This window comes from Danio rerio, chromosome 12 (genome assembly GCF_052040795.2).
Source record: "Danio rerio strain M-AB ecotype USA chromosome 12, GRCz13ab, whole genome shotgun sequence".
Classification (NCBI taxonomy): domain Eukaryota; kingdom Metazoa; phylum Chordata; class Actinopteri; order Cypriniformes; family Danionidae; genus Danio; species Danio rerio.
In genome coordinates, this window is record NC_141032.1 from 26,940,044 (window position 1) to 26,958,830 (window position 18,787).

The window sequence follows — 18,787 nt, forward strand, 5'->3', positions numbered from 1 at the left end:
ATACGGTACATCTGTTATTCTGCCAGTTAAGATGGAGTATAGCTGCCTCCTCATGAGGGCCTTTATTAATAATCAAAAACTGTCCTGCGAAAGGTTGCTGACGTTCATTAAGTGTGCTGTTAATGTGCTAAAATAAACCAGCGCATATAACTTGACCGCTTTATGCTGGCGGAGCGAATCAGAACAGAATGACTATGATGTAATCTTCAAGTCCTCATCCTTTATCTCCCTCTCTCTGTTTTTTTCTTCCTTTTTCCCTCTCTATCTTTACAGGAAAGAGGCAATATCAAAGTGGTGTTCAATGTGGGCACCGATGACATAAACATTGAAGAAACTTCAAAGTTTGTAAATGATGGAAAGTACCACATAGTTCGCTTTACGAGAAGTGGTGGTAACGCCACCTTGCAGGTGGATGATCTGCCAGTCATTGAGCGCTACCCATCAGGTAAGAGCCCCAAGCCTTTATACGCATGTTCTCACACACATACATACAGACACACAATCTCAGTCATGCAGCTATGCACAATGGGAACAATAAAAGGCTGGCAGAGCTCAGGAAAAAGAATCTGAATCACAGGGTTAAGGACAAAATGCCTTTGTCTGTGATTGTGGTTTCTCACAGTTAAAAAAAAAAAAGGTAACCCTGGTATCCTTTCCAAATGTCAGCAGAGATGATTGCTCTTGGGGCTTTAGAAGGCTGAAAATGTCAGAGCCAGGGTTATCAAATTCACCAGCCTCTCAGTCGCCTGAAAAGCCCTGACAAAAGCTTGACAAGAGATCAGAGATGAGAAATAATCCCATTGCTCTCGTTTGTCAATCATGATGAAAAGGAGGCGGCTGCATTAGTCTTTTAATTTGTATTTTACTTCAAGCTCTTCTTAAACCATCGCTTCCATTACAGAGATTATTTGTTCTTCATCTCCGCAAACTTCCAGAGAAGCAGACGTGAGAGATTGTTGATGGTAAATGTTGAGCGTTTGACGACTCAAGTGGTAATGAACCTCGGAAAATCTCATGCTTCCCATAAGTGCGTCGCCGTCGTCCGTTGCTCATCACTGCGCTCAATACGGGTCGTCGTTAATGTGTGCGGGGAAAAATGCTAATGTATACTCAAGAGACGCACTAGATTCTGCTGTAGATACATGGGTTGTGTCGAATTGCGTTTTGTATTATTTAATTTGGAGGACAATACGAATCTTAACAGGATTATCCAAATCCAAGAGTTGACATTTTGTGTTTACAACAGCTTAGGCAAACTAGGACGTGTGCTGAAACGAAATCTAGTTCTTGGAAGCAGAACCGTAAAGCGTACAGACGAATAGCAATAGAAACCGAGACACAGAGGTGCTGTTTGACCTTAGCCGAGACCCTCTCATTGTTTTAGTGTAAACAAACAACCCAAATACCAGCAGCGTCTTTCATTTAGAGTGGAAGACAATTGCTTGTTAAAATGGAGCCATTGTAAATGTGCCATTTTCTCTCAGCTTCCCGTTTCCATTGTGTCGGTGGATTTAGTGAGCACTGCACATGTGATTGCCTGAATACTAATGGGTCTTATGTCTGTGGCAGAATGGAAGAAACTTTTCTGGTGAAATAAAAAAAAAAGAAAGAAAAGAAAATTAGTCATGACCGCTTCATTTTAATCAGTGCTTGATTGACTCGGCTCGGCATTAGATGAGATAATAAATGCATAGAATTTAAATTGACCACCAGGCACAGGGAGAACAAAAAGGGCAATTTGTTTATCTTGAACAATTAATTCTAACTACTATAGCTTTTGAATACAAATAAATGTGTAATCTTAATTTATATATGCATATTGATTTCCCCCCTCTCTCTCTTAACCTGTTCTGTCATTCTTTCACCTAGCTAATTATATTTGTAAGTAGTAATTATATGTAGAAGCTTAATAATAGAAGTGCTAAACTAAGAGATGTGTTGTTTTTAATGTGAATGTTGTTTTTATAGTCTGTCTTGTAAAATTCATTTATATATTTGTTGCTGGTTAAATCCATATATTTTGTTTGCTTATTGAGAGCATTTTGCATAGTTTTTATATATTTATACATTTATTTATTTAATATGGAGATCACAATTACTCTGGACAACCAAATGTCTACTGGAGGCTTGACTATATGAAAATAAAATAGATACTAGGGTTGCACGGTTTACAGGTACTATGGTAGTATCGGGATACTATGGCTCAAAAATACTGACGGGGCCACTATAGTTTAGTTTGCAAACGGTAGTATCGTCATTAATGCTCGTCACTAAAATGCTCAACAATAAATAATTTTTAGCCCTTTAAGGTTGCAAAACTGTGTAGAATTTGCACCTTTTATGGTAGCCTATTGCACATTTTCTAATACTTCAGTTCGAACGCACATCTAAATCGGTTCAATTCTGTTCCTGTTAATATGATTTAGTAGCTACAACAACTGCCGCAATCTCTTTAAAAGAATGACTCACAAAGTAAAATTTTGGATTGCTTTGGATTGTTATCTAATAAGATTGAGAAAAAATGCTCTTTTGTAACATTCATTTATCTTTTGTAAAATTAGTTTGGTATATTTTTTTTTTTAATCTTTACTTAATTGTATTTTTTGTCGGTCAGTTATCTACAAAATACAGTAAAAATACAAAAAGAATTTATAAATTTTTGTTTTTTGGTCAAGTGAGGTGCAAATAATACTTTTTGGCCTTAAATTTAATTCAATTAGGCCTATTATAACATAATAACATAAATGGAGTATTTCTGACAAGTTATGAATTACAGTACATTACAATACAGCTTGGTATCATGATACAGCTAGTATTGTTACATTTATTAATGGTATCGCCTTAACCCTAATAGATACAAATACACAACATTATAGTTCTTTACATAATATTGCTGTAAGGCAAAAGCAAAAACGGCATGAACAAATAAACTAATAGTAGACTATTTGTGCAAACACTGCTGTTTTGTTTTAACGACTTTTTAAAAACACTAATAAAAACATTTTCAATACTTTCTAATTTTAGGTTTACAGGTAAATTATTCCACAAAATATCATTGTGTGCATGTATAATTTTGCAGTTTGATGTAAAAAAAATCTTCTAATGAAACGAAAACAGTTTAGGCTTGGCTTAACCTTCTTACACATTTTTAACATGACTATCAAATTTTAAATTATGTCTAGGGTAATGCCAAAATACTTAAATTCATTAACTACAACTTATCCCTTGCAGGTCTATTTCTAGAAGTTTTCTTGACATTAAATTGCTTTCTCATACGCACTTGTACACAGCACCTTATAACAATATATAGGCAAGGCATGTTTAATTAATATAGCACATTTCATACACAGTGGCAATTCAAAGTGCTTTACGTAAACAGGAATAAAAGAATAAAAAATATAATGCAATAGTTTCTCATTCGCATTTGTACACAGCATCTCATAACTTGTACAGTTGGAGTCAGAATTATTAAACCTCCTAAATTATTACCCTTACCCAATTATTATTTCCATTCTACAAAAGATTCATTATACCTTTATATTAAAAATACTCAACATTATAAGAAATAAATGGTTATTTTTTAGAAAATATTTGAAGGATTCTTTTGGAAGTCAAAAAATGTTGGACACTTTTAGCCAAAGATTTTTAGTCACACAGGTTTGAGATACCATGAAGGTGAGTAAAAGATTGTAAAAGTATGAGGTGAGCTGAAAATACACTTGTGAGCAAAATAACCCTTTAATATTGAAGTCTGCTAGGGGATGGATTGAGAGTGAAATAAACCAAGACAGCTTACAACATTCACCGTTTTCAGCAAAAGCGATGACATTTTTTTTCCTGTTAGCTTCTGACGGCTGAAGTAATTGCACATTTTTAAAGGCACTTTGATAAAAGGTGCCTTTAAAATCACCTGTGTGCTTCATGTCCATCTAAAGTGATTTAAAAACAGACGTAAAGTTCTTAAATGGACCTTTTCCATATTTAGTATAAAAAAAGCGAAATGTTCCGGTAATGTTTCTGACAGAATTACCGCCACCAGCTACTGCTGGGCACAAAATGGCCACAGCATGAGGTTTAGACTGGCGGAGGGATAAATTGATGTGTTGATGCTGTCCTTGAAAATCACTGAGTATTGCCTAACATTTCAAACCGATGCAGAACAGATATAAAGGCACAGATTTTATTTATTTATTTTATTTTTTCCTGGGAGGGGGGATTATTTCAAAGCAGAATCGTTTCTAAGCCTAATACTTAGAAAGGCTGTTAGCATGCTAAGCTAACTCGGCAGTCATTTTCACTTTACCGAGAGGCCTGCAGGCAACTGCCCCCTCATTTAAGCAGAACATGACCACTGCGTGTGTATGAGTGGGTGGGGGTGAGTGTGCACGTTTATGTGCATTCAAGCAATCATGCACACAACTCGCCCTTGGTCATTCAGTCCATCCTGCTTCAAGAGCTCCTATTGCTTTCCCCTCCCTTCCTGTCTTGTTTCTTTTAAGCTATGATTTGAGACAAATTACTCCTTTCACTTTTGATTACTCTAGGTAAAGTGCACAAGTAGACATAAATCACAGTTAGACCCGACTGCACAGGGTAGGGGTAAGAAACGGAGAGAATTAAAGAATAGGGGGAAAAAACAAATGTAAGTAAAAAAGAAAGAGAAATTCAAAGTAATGGACTGAGTTTCTGGCTTTTTATATAATATGGACGTTATATCGACTCTCTCAAACTCAAGTCCAGAATCAAGCACTTCATCTGTCCTTATGTGCAGCCCAGAGGAAGCCTTATTTCCCTGTCTGCGGGTGTTCTCCTTCTGCAATCACCTATCAAAAACAGTATTGTACTGTGTTTGAGAAGCAATTTAGTCATGCCATTTCAGCGCCGGATACAGCATAAAGAGCTTTGCCTCAAAAGTGCAGTCGACTAGAGCAGTCATACCAATGTAAGGTGGTATAAGATACAATTTTGGTGCTTCAAAGAAATAATTCACCCGAATGTCTCAACTTTTATGGAGCTCCAAACCTGTGACTGTCTCCTGTATAAATCAAAAGATAATAGTCATAGTAATGTCTTATAATTCAAGCAAACTGACATCCAGCTATCATCAAAAAATGTCAAATAGAGTGCTTCAACAGAGACGTCAAACACCTGAAAACTAATTCACCAATAGCTCCTATTCAGCTTTCAGAATAAAGCTAGATTGTGAGAGTTTGATATTTTGCTTTACTCTGTTCCAAGTATAAATCTGATACATCAAAATATATGCAAATTACATCTATGACATAAGTATGGATTTTACATGTTTAAAATATGTTATAAATGCAACATATCTAAATAGTACAAAAATGGCTGGCTGCTTTTTTCCCAACATTTGAATTATATTACAAATACATTTAAATATATTACAGAAATATATTTATATATGAACACATGTGACATAGCTAGGGCCAGACAGAATCTGCAGACATTTTTTGCTATTTATGTGAAGAATTCTGTAAAAAGAGTATCATAACTAAAAACGTATATGTAATAAAAAAATACTTTTTTAACATTTATTTAATGTTTACAACACAAGTCCAAATAGATCCACTTATTTAGTAAACAAAGCAAATCTCTTGTATATCATATCTACTTCAAGACAGAAAATTATATTTACAAACTGTATTGTGAATAAATCGTATGAACATGTTCATGTTAGTCAATAATATTACTGAAATGAATATAAAAACTGAATAAATATGAATCTACTCAAGTAAATTGCTCGCAGATTCTGTGTGAACCTAGACATAGCCAATATATTTGAACATATGTATAGATTTGTTCTTGTTTGAGATATACACACTGTAAAACCCAAAAAGAGTTAAGGTAACTCTAACCATTTGAGGAAACCGATTGCAACAAACTATTTAAGTTTAAAAACTAATCCTAATCAGTACTGTGAACTTAATCCTTTTGAGTAAACAAAGCAATTTGAACACAGTAAAACCTAATACATGAAGAGAACTCAAATCAACTGAGTACTGTAAAACTCAATAAGGCAACTCAAAACATTTGAGGAAACTGATTGTTACAATCCATTTGAGTTAAAAAACAAATCAATGTTAGTACTGTGAACTTACTCCATTTAAGTTGAAGTATTGAGTTATTTAAATAACTCATTACCTTTAACTCTTTTCAAATGAGTAGAATTAACGTTCAGTCAATTTTGAGTTAATGACTCATTTCATTTGATAAAGTTGACTGTTGAGTTTTACTGTTACTGTGTGTGTGTGTGTGTGTGTGTGTGTGTGTGTGTGTGTGTGTGTGTGTGTGTGTGTGTGTGTGTGTGTGTGCGCGTGTGCGCGTGTGTGCGTGCGTGCGTGCGTGCGTGCGTGCGTGCGTGCGTGCGTGCGTGCGTGCGTGCGTGCGCGTGCATATTACATTTTATATATGTGAAATCAAATGATGCATTTATATGGCATGGCAAAGTATCATTGAGTTATGTTTACCACACACCTTTTGAAAAACTATAGGAAAGTCTCACTGAAACCAGTCTTTCTGTTTTAAAATAAAGAGTTAAAAAGATTGCTTATGTTTATACCATGCTCCTTTTGTGTTTCACTGTAAATAACCAGTCATGAATAGTCTGTCTGATGAGAATTTTCATTTCTGAATAAATTGTCAGTTTACGCTTAGTGTACAGTATTTGTGCATATTTACATGTAAATCCAGACATTAGAATGTAAATTTGCAAGTAATTTTCTCACATCACAGCCCTCCAGCTGACTTGCTACACTATTCTTTTTATGCCGAGGAAACATTTTCATACCGTTCATATTTTAATCGTACTTTAATCGCTTGCAGCGAGAGTGAGACTCGTTTTTGATTGACAAATAACAAGTTAATGGCTCATAGGGTAAAAATTGTGAGGCGTAATTATACTCTTTGGAAATCTGAGCAAGTCAGGTCCGTGTTGAATTTCCCAGTGAAGTCGGTTGTGGTAATTATGTGTGGGCTGTAATGGGAGAGGAGTAAATGTTTTCAAATTATCTCAATTCAATAGCACTAGCGTAGCTGGCTCAACCTGGACATGTTGCATAAATATCCACATTTAAGCACAGCGTCCGCTCAAGGTCGCATGGCGCCCACCGTAGGGAACGACATACGGACGGACATCTCTGAGGTCGAAGCTTTTGTCAGGGCGGTTTCACATTCACATGAACTGATCTTGCATGCTTTACTGATGAACTGATAATCTTCCTGTTGCTTTAATCCTTTGAGTGTTTTTTCTGCTACTTTGATGTTTTTTAAATGTATTGTGATCTGATAATGTGAAATTGATCATATAAAAATACCTTAGATTAGATAGCAAATGTGAAGCTAAAATCAAACTGGTTGCAAAAACGCTGGACTATGTACTGTAATGACAATATTTCGATTAAAATGAGCTAGTTGTCATGTTTAACTAGATGAAAAATCTGCTAAAAAGATTTAAAAGATTCCTATTTTGTAAATGTCTTATGTAAAGTGATATGATGTTTAAACGTGATTGAGTTTGGTTGATTTCTCTTAACAGTAAGAGTAGGTGCATATTTAACGTAGCAAAGTGCTTCTATTAAAATAGGGTTAATTTGTTGGCTTAAATTTTAAGAATTAATTGATGTATGCAACCTTGGTGTTCCGAATAAAAAAAAAATGTAAGCAAGAAGAGGAAAAAGAAAAAAAACAGACAGTTAAGGCATATGTTTCACTGTAGGTTTTAATCTTTGACCTTTCAGATTTTTAACAATGAAATGTCTCTTTAAACTTTAAAGGCAACATTGATAACGAACGCCTGGCGATTGCTAGACAGCGAATCCCATATCGGCTTGGTCGAGTAGTTGACGATTGGCTACTCGACAAAGGTAAAAACACTGATTAAAACTTTAAATAAAAGATAATTTGATCATAAGCAAGTGATATTTTGCACAGCAAATAAACCATCTAAAACATAAATCCCCTGTATAACCAAGTTTAAAAATTAAACAAATGTAGTAAATGTAATATATTGCACTGTACAGTTCAATAATGTGTTGTTATACTGTACTTGTAAACCTGTCAGAGGTTAAAGGGACTGGTAATATACTGATAACTGAAGTTAGTTCAATCATTAACAAAATATGTTTACATCATTAAAATACTGTTTAATTTAAATAATGTTCTGTAATAATCTAAATGAATAATTAATAAAGTACATGTTTATAACAGTGGGAATTATGTGAATTCATAATGATGTACACACTCTATTTAATGTATGTATATCTTGCATATCTTGCCATGCTAAACATTTCTTTTGGAAACTGCTAAAGTGCACAGTTAAAAACCCAAAGCAAATGTCTCTTAAATAGCTTCAATGATTATTGGCATCAGATATGAAGTCCCTTTAACAAGCAAGTTAAACACACCTGAAGGGAAAAGACTTGAATGCATGCTCAAATGTATGTAACAGATTGAATCCTTCCAAGTTGATTGTTTTCAAGTTTGCTTGTGTTCTTGCTTTCTCTTTTCAATGGAATTATAACCATGATGAATCATTTGTAATGTGTCATGTAGCTATAAAGCCATTCTCACATAAACCTTATTTCAGTCTAATTAATTTTAATTGTCATTGCCCTTGCTGAAAGGCAATCTCAATAAACGTTACCAGACCTGTGTATACAGGCTTTGTCATTTGCATTAAAGCTTTTTTTTAATTTTTTTTTAAGATTAACAGTAATTTTTTTCACGTAAAAGGGGAATTTATCTTTTTAAGATAAAGAATATTTTTCTCTCTCATTCCAGTATTTATACGATTGTCCTTTTAGCAAAGTCCCATTCTTCTTTTCTTTTTTTTTTTTTGTTATTTTTTTGGGACACAGCTTTCTCATCCCCTTCATTTATTTACTTTGTGCCAACAGCAGCCATTAAATTACAGTCGATAAATTACCAGTGTTGCTGTTAGCATTAGTGTAATTTATTGCTTCATGATCCCCAGGGAAAATAAGGTTACGGTTGTTGTGTGTTTTTACCATCAGGACTTCCATCAGTTCTGTTTTCTGGTGTGCGTGTGTTTGCGTCCATGTTTGTTAGCGTGTGCATGTGTATGTGTGCTTCTGGATGGCGTGGGGGAGTGGGCCTCTGAACACTCTTGTATTTTCTGTAACGTTCTCCCTTGGCAGGTCGGCAGCTCACCATCTTCAACAGTCAGACCACCATAAAGATTGGAGGCTGGGAGAAGGGCAGCCGGCCCTTCCAGGGTCAGCTCTCAGGGCTTTACTACAATGGGCTAAAAGTACTCAACATGGCCGCTGAGGGTGACCCTAATGTGCGTGTGGAGGGTAGTGCCCGGCTGGTAGGAGACATGCCCTCCTCTTCTATCACGCCACAGTCCAGCGTCTCTGCTGCAGGAAATCGTTCAGAAACGTCACCCTCCATCACTGACATCACCACTACAACGGCGTCCAACCGCCAGGGCAAGCAAACCACAACTCCACAGGTCAGCGACACCTTTATTCTACGAAGGCTGAAGCTGGGTGTTTGATCTATTTCTTTCGAATGTGATGTGATTGGAAATTGCTGGATTCCTATAATCAACATGGTATTTCAGAGATGCACTTTGTGATGATTGTTTTAGACATCACACAACAGCTTTTTAAAGAGGCTGTTTTATCCATTGGTTACTCCAGCCCTGTTTCTGACACCTGATAAGATCTTTTTGGGCAATTGGATCACCAGTAGACATATTTCCTGGTGTTTTTGTTGGTCAATTTTGTCCACTTTCAACCACTTCTTTATTAATACAGAAAGATGTGTGGGTGGGAGGTTGTATCAGGTTTCTAATCTTTTAGTCTATTATTGTGAAATAAACTTTGTGAAATTTATATATGAACATGAAAGATGAATAGAGAGAACAATATGTAGAGCAGCAGTTTTAATTTCTACTGTGCCATTGCAGTGGGGTTTTTTTTCAGGAAAGGCTAGTAATAGAATGTGTATTTTCTACATTTATTTACCCTCTAAACCAACTTTGATGTTAAATACAAAGTTTAAACCCTAGCAACTTGCTAGCATGCTGCCAACCTGCCCCATAAAGTTTAAGTAATACACTTGTTGGCACAAAAGAAACTGTTTAAAGCAATCTGGTTAGATATGTTGACTAACTCTTGAAGTGGTTAAAAGTGAACAAGCTCAAAATATTTTATATCCAATTTACCTTTTGCCCTCTAAATAACATCAAATCAGGTGTAAACAGGCCCTGAGATAAATTAGTATGTTGTGTGATAGCTTACTATTATTTTTATTGTTAACATCTTCATCACAAATAAGCAGGGGGGACCAATCCTGCTCCTTAAAGGTCACTGTCCTGCAGAGGCATTTAACAATAATCCGTTTCAAGGTTTACCGTGGTTTGGAAAAGTCTAAGTATAGGGTGACTCAAAAAGATTACTACAACTTTGAAAATCTGTGTTTAATCAAAGAAACATGATGGAATCTTGGGTAATTAATCAATGTAAAGAATACCTAAAGTTTTGTTCAGTAGAAAACAAGTTCATAGATGTTTAATAAGACCCCCTCCAGACACAAGTCGTGATATTATTTTTGAATCACTCTGTATTAAAACTGCTAAAATGTTTTGTTATACCATTTCTAAGATATATGTAAAGGGTTTTTAAATCTTTTTTATTGTGTTGAAAGGAAATCTGTGTTTTTGAAGCTGAAGAAGATAGAAGTTGTTGTTTTTTACTAAATTTAAAAAGAAATTATTGTATAGCACAATATTATGAAACCGTGATACTTTTATTCAAGATTACCATCAGAAACTTATACTGACCCATACTAGTCCTGCATGTGGAAGCTGCTACAATAATTAAACACATTTGAACTGGCTAAAAGTATGGACCAGTAAACCTCTAGAAACTTCCAAACAGGTTTGCTGAGGTAAGCTGGAGTCAAACTTTGCAGGACAGTGACCCTCCAGGACTGAAATTAAATTAGCTTTTAAGTAAAGCTTAGAATTCAGAACGGGTACACAGTGGTGCAGTGGGTAGCACTGTCGCCTCACAGCTAGAAGGTCACTGGTTCGATCCCTGGCTAGGTCAGTTGGCATTTCTCTGTGGAGTTTTCATGTTCTCCCTGTGGTCGTGTGGGTTTTCTGGGTGTTTTTCCCACAAGACATGCGCTATAGGTGAATTAGCTAAGCTAAACTGTCCGTAGTGTATGTGTGTATGTCCTGGTCCTCCAGGTTGGGGTTGAATATTGGGCCAATGACCCACCTCAAAAAAAAAAAAATTTGATGTTACGAAACACCAACATGGTGCAGCTAAATATCAACTTCGATATATAAATGGTCCTGGGAGTAAATAAGTAAGTATATCATTAGGAACAAATTACTGAGTGCAACTTTAATATTCTGTTATGGAAAAACCTTGACATGTCTTTATTTTTTATTGAGCATTTTGTGCTATTCTGTGCTCTAGATTAATGAATACGCTCAATGTTGTTTTGAGGCAGTAAAACTTGCTTGGAAATGGGTGTCTGATTTTCCAGCAAATGACGCTTCAGTTCAGAAATTGGTCTATACCTTATGCGGTAATCGTAAACAACCTGGAAGGTCATGAAGAAGTCATGAAGATTCATTGGCTCAGAGTGTTGGAAGTGTTTGGTGCAATCAGATTGAAGCCGACAGACTGACTGTGTGTGTGTTGTCTGGGTCAGTGTGTTGTGCTTTATCTCTGTGCCTTTATTGGCCGTCTACATCATTACTCTCGGCCTCTCTTTATTCCTCTCGTACACACTGGCTCCGTTTCTCCTTTACCATCCAAAACATTATAAGTGGCATTTCAATAAGTGACCCAGACAGCAACGAGGCTGGTCTAAACTGAACTCGGTGCTCTCTCAAGCAAAAGAGGCCTCCAGACTAAGACCAGGGCACTTAAAGATGAGCCCGTGGCTGGATCGCACATTATCGAACCGGCAAAGGGTTTCGGCCTAGCACAATTCAATTGCTTTCAGACATAAAGTGATTGGCCCGTTTCTTTTGTGTATGTGCTGTGGCTCAGGATGAGAGAGAGTGCCTGGGAGACTAGAGTCAGTCAATAAGTCTGTGTGAACAGAGAGAACCCACAGGCAAATGGAACGGGGCCATAAAGGGGAGAATCGGTAGGGGAGATGAGCGCCGTGTAGGTGGACATGCTTTTCTCCTTTACAACTTGCAGGTTTTTCTCACCACTCTCTCTCTCTCCAACGCCACTCCGAGGCATCATTCAGACCCTGACAGTGAGCTCTAATTACGGTGGCGCTGTAATTACATGTCAGAGCAGGAGGCTGAGCGGGGTGATTGACAGGCTTGCCAAGGCCAGTTCAGTCCCGTCTTCTCGTGCGTGACTTTACGTGCTGTGATTTAGCCTCCACAACAATAAAAGCGTAATTTGATATGGTTAAAACTGATTCTGGCACTGCATATTAAATTACCCCCCCACCCCCTGCTCAAGGGCACTCCAGGCACGTTGTGTGAAAGCGATAGTTGTGCAATAACAGATATTTCGATCTATTAGCGCCCAATTGTGATGTGGCTTATCATGGCCTCGTCTGTGGATTGTATTACAAAATGGTGGGCTCGTTGCCCTCCGCTCACCGACAATGATGGTAAATGTTGCCATGGTAATGTGAGACTCCTCTCTTCTCGGCACAGCGGTGTCTACACTACACTCTAAGTTTGCGCCATCTGCACTCCATTATCATCCATTACAATCTTATTCTCTCTCTCTGCACAGCTGCACTGTCCAAATCAACTGCTTCGTGTTTTTAAAGATGGATTTTAATATCTAATTAATGATAAAAGCTGGATGGAGAGGAATGCGAAATCAAAGAGGAGTTTGTGGTTCTTTGATTACAGGCCTTTGTGATGCCCATTAGACAGGAGCGGCCATTAGACCGGAGAGCTCTCTGTAATAAGGGCTAATGGAGCTTCTTGGGCTCTCCGTCTTCGTAACACTTTTCCAGAGTGTCTGCAGAGGTCTCCCCCCCTTCAGCATCCTCGAATTAGCCGAGATCTAGAAGAACGGATAAAGGAATTTAAGTGTCACTTGAGAGCATGAAAATTGCTGTGCAGTATGGTAAAGGATAGTTAGCTGCATAGATATGTAATTGTTCAATCTCTATGAAAAGATTGTGAATTTAAATTGAAACTGAATAATTAAATTCAATTACAGATGATTATATGGAACAGTGACACGATTGTTAGTCAATTATTAGTTAATTTAAAAGGCACCTGTCATGTACAAAATGTAGTTTAAGCATTCACACTTGATTGGCGTTAATAGCTGGCTTGGCATGCTGTTCTGGGAAAGAACCCAGAGCTCGAAGATAGTTGATAACTGGTAGGTTTCGAGTGCTCCCCTTAGAAAAGGGTAGAAAAGGTCTCCTCCTGGTGGAAGGTGGAAGTGGGGATTCTTCCAAAACGAAGATAAGGCAGTAGGGTAAAATCGGTCTATTAATTGTAAGCTTGGATCAATCTGAGTGGATTATTACTGATTACGGATGTAAATTCAGCCGTGCTTATTTATTTCACGTGGTCCTCTCAAAATTAGTTTATAAAACTTCACTTAGTACTTATGTTAGCTTTATTTTAAAAACTAATTTTCAATTTCAAGAACAAATTACAATTAATCACAAGGGTTGGGTCGATTGCCGATGGCCTATAGGCATCACGATGCTGAGTCTGAATTGTGATCCTTCGTCCTGCCCCCGTCGCAGCATCCTGCTTATGAAAACTACACACTTAGGCCCTGTTTACACTAATACGTCTTAGTTTTAAAACGCATCCACACTTGCGTTTCATCTAGCATTTCTGAAAAACCCTTCTTCCACACTATACAGCTGAAAACTCACATTACAGGACCACGCACACACACAAACACACTATCAGCGCTGCAGTGTACGTGCGCGTCTAAGCTCCAGCTGTCTTGAGCACAAAACTTCAGAGAGCAGTAGACGTCAGACAGTTTATCAAGGATGTACCGCTGCATCTCGTCTCACTATAGTTGTTAAACAGGATATTTAATTAATGTTGTCTCAATCTAACGACTCTTCGGATCTATTTTGAATCTACCATCAATCTTTTGCTTTTATGCATGTATCAAGTGTGTCGATGCCATTATAATGACACAGGTCACTCCTATTCATGCCAGAGTCCCACAGAAAAAACAAAGTGATTGGCAGGTGGTAATTTGTGTGTAACTTATCTTTATTTATTTATTATTTGGTTCTGGGTAAAATAAAGACCATGCGGGTCAGGTAGTCGAAACGAGAGCATACAAAAAAATAATTTGTGATGAATTAATTCATTATTCAGAATTAATTCACTGCCGTCTACGATGACGATGCCATCATCCATCGGAATGTTTCACATTAGACATTGTACGATGCCAAATTGGTCGACATCGCCCCACCCCAATTAATCACCAATTTGTGTTTATTTTAAAATATATTTTCAAATCTTTATCATATTTTATGAATCGAATTCTTAATTATGTAAAGAATTAAAAAGTATAAGATTTAGCAATCTAAACCTGCAAAAATTAGTTACAATTCAGAGCTCTACAAAAAGGACTGCCTGATGGCCCGGAGCCATTGTGTGAAATACTTCTGCTTTGCATAGGTGTGAAAAAGAAATGAACAGATGATAAATAAAATGTGGCTCACATTGTGTGCGGATTTGCCCATTTATTTAATTTCATAACCGCCACTAATTAATATGCAAACGGGAACCTATTTTGAGTGCATGAGAGTGTTTTGAATGTAGTGGCAATTGGTCAAATAATTGTAACCTGGTCTATAATAAATAATAGTTATTGATAAAGCAAGTTATACTGCAATTAGATGATGTGCTCCATCAGGCACGATAATCTTAATAATTTCTTGTAGTTTGCGCAGGTTTAAGATTTGAGTTAATAAAATCCATGAAGATTCTCCTCGTGTGCGCTGCAACTAGATTTTATTATCGGTTAGGATTTTAAAACTCCTGTAGTCTGAGCCCAGCTGACGAAGTCTATGGTTAAAGCGCCACCCAGTGATCAAAACCTGTTGGGGCATTTACTACAGTGACAGCAGAGGGAACATATTGAATCGTTAACATCTGTAGCACAGTAGACAATATTGTTACTAGCCCGATCGGGCCAGTGCTGCCTCGTCTCTAAAGTTTCAGTTGTCTGCGACTGTTTGGCATGCGAATACAGTCTTAGAATCGAGAAACAGTTTGTGCTTTTAAACCTTTAAATGTTACCTTCTTTGTGATTTTGTAAACAGTGTTGCTTTTCGGTTCCACTTATCTGATTGGATGTTGTAAGCACACGTTTTTTTGCATAACCTAGGAACAACCAGTACAGCGAAGAGACCACATCAAATTTATTCATTTTCTTTTGACTTGCTCCCTTGCTTATCAGTGGAATGAACCACCAACTATCTCGGCATACATTTTATTTATGTTTAATATCCAACCGGCGGCAATTTTTTGTTTGCATAACACTTATTTGCTCATTATACATTTTGTAACATTTTTAAATGTTTCAATTCTAGATTCCCAGTTTTGATGATTTTTTTTATTTTGTTACATCAAAATTATATATATTTTTTAATTGTCAGTTGTGTTCAAACAAAGACTTAAAATACTCAATACATGTCTCTCATATAGTTGTGAATGGGGAGAAGTGTAATAGGTAATATGGCGAATGAAGCCCCGCCTACTAGTATAAGAGCCAATTATTGATCTCCATAAACTGACATTTCTTGCACTAGATTTGTGGTTTTACGACAGTTTGGTGGTCAACATTTCCCAGAGATGGGTTGCGGCTGGAAGGGCATCTGCTGTGTAAAAAGATGCAGGATAAGTTGGCGGTTCATAACACTGTGCTGACCCCGGATTAATAAAGGGACTAAGCCGAAAAGAAAACGAATGAATGAATGGTGGTCAACAAACACACTGTAACCTCTGCAAATACTTGCTTCACAGACATAAGACATATACCCAAATAAAGCTTGAAATCTTTACTTTTAAATGAAGCAAGTGCACTTGGTTTTGTAATCTGTACAAAACTAATGCAAGGTACAGTCTGTCGCTGTCATTTCTGGAGAAGAATCACCATCAAACCATGTTGTGAATTACTACAGAAGAGCAGTGTGATCAGACGATCATACAAAGTATGATAATGTGTAGAACAGCCATACATGAGGTTAGTGTCGTGATCTCGTTCCTTTTGAGTGTGTATGCGCAATAGCTTGGGCAACCTGAAAATATGCATAGTTTGTTTTAATTTGGACATTTAGAAACTAAACTTATGAGACAGTTGTGGTTTAATTTTATCAGTGGTTCCAAATATGTAGTGTAATCATAAGCTTGGCTAACATGCTCACTGTAAAACGTGCACAAATTTTCATATTCTTTATTAAACATTATTTAAATTTCACAATCCTACAACTGTTCATTACCAGCTTTTAATGAGTTTTTGAGTGCCAGATTGTCAGCGTATATCCTTGGCAAGTAAAGTCACCATGGATAATAGAGACGATTTCTACAGTATGAGCAGTTTACAAATGAATGCCTTCATAGGAAACAGTATTTCACGCAGCTCAATTGATTCGTTTGTATTGCGGCAAATTTGTGTGTAGTGTAAATGAGGTCTGTAGAATAATTTTGCATACTCCGCATGGCCAGTTTTTTTCTGTTTAATGACTCTGAATCTGCTGTGCGAGCATACTTAATCTTAAAAATGACGTGTGGAGCTCGGATTATCCTCAGATAAACTGTTTTTTGCCATTGTCTGACAGCGCCTCACAGCATATAAGCTTTTTAAAGAAGCGTTAATGATAGAAAGCCGGCGAGAGTAGCGGCGTTGTGTTTTACTCGTTTCTGTTCAAACAGCAACCACAACAAACAAACAACTGAGGTCGTCTCAAAGGAGCCCAACATGCTTAGAAAAACACATGCATGCACCGTCTGCTGGTGACTGACAGATGAGATGTTTAATATTTCTATCAGAAGTTGATTTCCTTTGTGACTGCCACCCGCACGACTGATGTTCAGAAGTGACAGCTTGTTTTTTTGTATTATCTTCTTTACGCTTGGTCCCACTCTTTCTCTTAGCTCTTTTTCTTCTGTAAAGTATACTTTCTCTGCATTTTACCTGTTACATCATCATGTTTATGGATCTATGTGGCTAGTCTGTCTTGTTTTTGATGGCATGTTTGTGATATCCCTTCACATCTGCGGCCGCGGTGTTGGGCACGATGGGATTTGGCATGCCAGGAACCCGTGTGTTTATTCTGATCTGCTGGGACATCTTGCTGCGCCGGGCCGTCAGGATATGTGCTGGGCTTTAAATAATATATTAGCATTTCCTGTGTGAGCTATGCATGTCATTAAACACCCTGGGGTATCTTTTAGATCTAGAGATGGGCAGAGGGCAGTGAAGCGCCACTTCTCTGCCTAGAAAATGGCAGCGTGGGCGTGTGCCACGTGAGAGTCATGCATTTATAGATGCCCTGTGTTGGCGCCGAGTGGAACTGATTCCAGCAGATGCAAAATAGGTCACTTTTTTTTTTTTTTCTCCATTGGTTAAAATGTTCACTGAAAATTACTGTAATGTGTTTACAGTGTGTGTGGTCCTGGTGTCATTACAAATCAGTTCTTTCACACTGGGAAAATATATGGAAATTGTCTGAGAAAAATGTGTGTGAATTTGGTTTGTTTTAGCTTCATAAGTGGAAATGATGAACGTGAATGTGAATGATACGTGTGTGATAGGCATTGAAGTTGTTGGAAATGTCTGCCGAATGTTGGTAATCTACAAAATGTAATTATTTAAGAAGAAAGCAAACTTTCTACAGCAGAGAAGAAATATAATTGTACAGCGAAGAGATTAAAAAAAACAAAATATATATGATTTTAAAAAGAATTAATTTATTCATGTATTTATTTATTTAACAGTGGGGAATTGAATTATAAATGGCTCATATGGAAAATTGCATTTAAAATAAAAAATTTGTACTTATTTATTATATAATGTAATATATTTATTTATATTAACGTAACAGTGGCGCAGTAGGTACTGCTGTTGCCTCACAGCAAGAAGGTCGCTGGTTCGAACCTCGGCTCAGTTGGCGTTTCTGTGTGGAGTTTGCTTGTTCTCCCTGCCTTCGTTTCCCCCACAGTCCAAAGACATGATGTATAGGTAAATTGGGTAGGCTAAATTGTCCGTATGGTATGCGTGTGTGTGTATGTGTGTATGGATGTTTCCCAGAGATGGGTTGCGGCTGGAAGGGCATCCGCTGCATAAAAACCTGCTGGATAAGTTGGCGGTTCATTCCGCTGTGGCGACCCGGGATTAATAAAGGGATTAAGCCGACAAGAAAATGAATGAATATATTTATTCTACAGATTTTTTAAATAGTTTTGTAATTTATGGTTGAAATATTATAATATACGTAATGGCTTTAATTACAAGTTTTTATGACACATTTATTCAAATAAACAGTTAGATATGTCTTAATGATTTAATGTACAAGTAAAACATGAATATTTAGGCTAATATAGTGGAAAATGTATTTTAACAGAAAAATGCATGGATCTCAATCTTTAAGAGTTTTGTTAAAAATAAAGAAAATCTAAATCTAGAACTTAAAAATGTAAGTAATATGAAATTATTTATCTAATAATATATATAACAAGTTTTACATGTATGAATGAAATATTTCACATAAAATTTCACTATAGCAATTATCATTTTTACTATAC

At 36.8% G+C, this 18,787-nt stretch overlaps 1 protein-coding gene across 51 annotated transcripts in view; it reads left to right on the forward strand.

Annotated features, from left to right (window-relative positions):
• nrxn1a (neurexin 1a) overlaps positions 1-18,787 on the forward strand; it is a 290,869-nt gene that overhangs the window by 252,270 nt on the left and 19,812 nt on the right. For 34 of the 51 annotated variants that reach the window (NM_001080021.3, XM_087275226.1, XM_087275225.1 and 31 more), the window contains 3 exon segments: positions 274-445; positions 7,794-7,883; positions 9,177-9,493. In NM_001080021.3, coding sequence (NP_001073490.1) covers positions 274-445; positions 7,794-7,883; positions 9,177-9,493 — 579 coding nt within the window. 51 annotated transcript variants of the gene reach the window in all.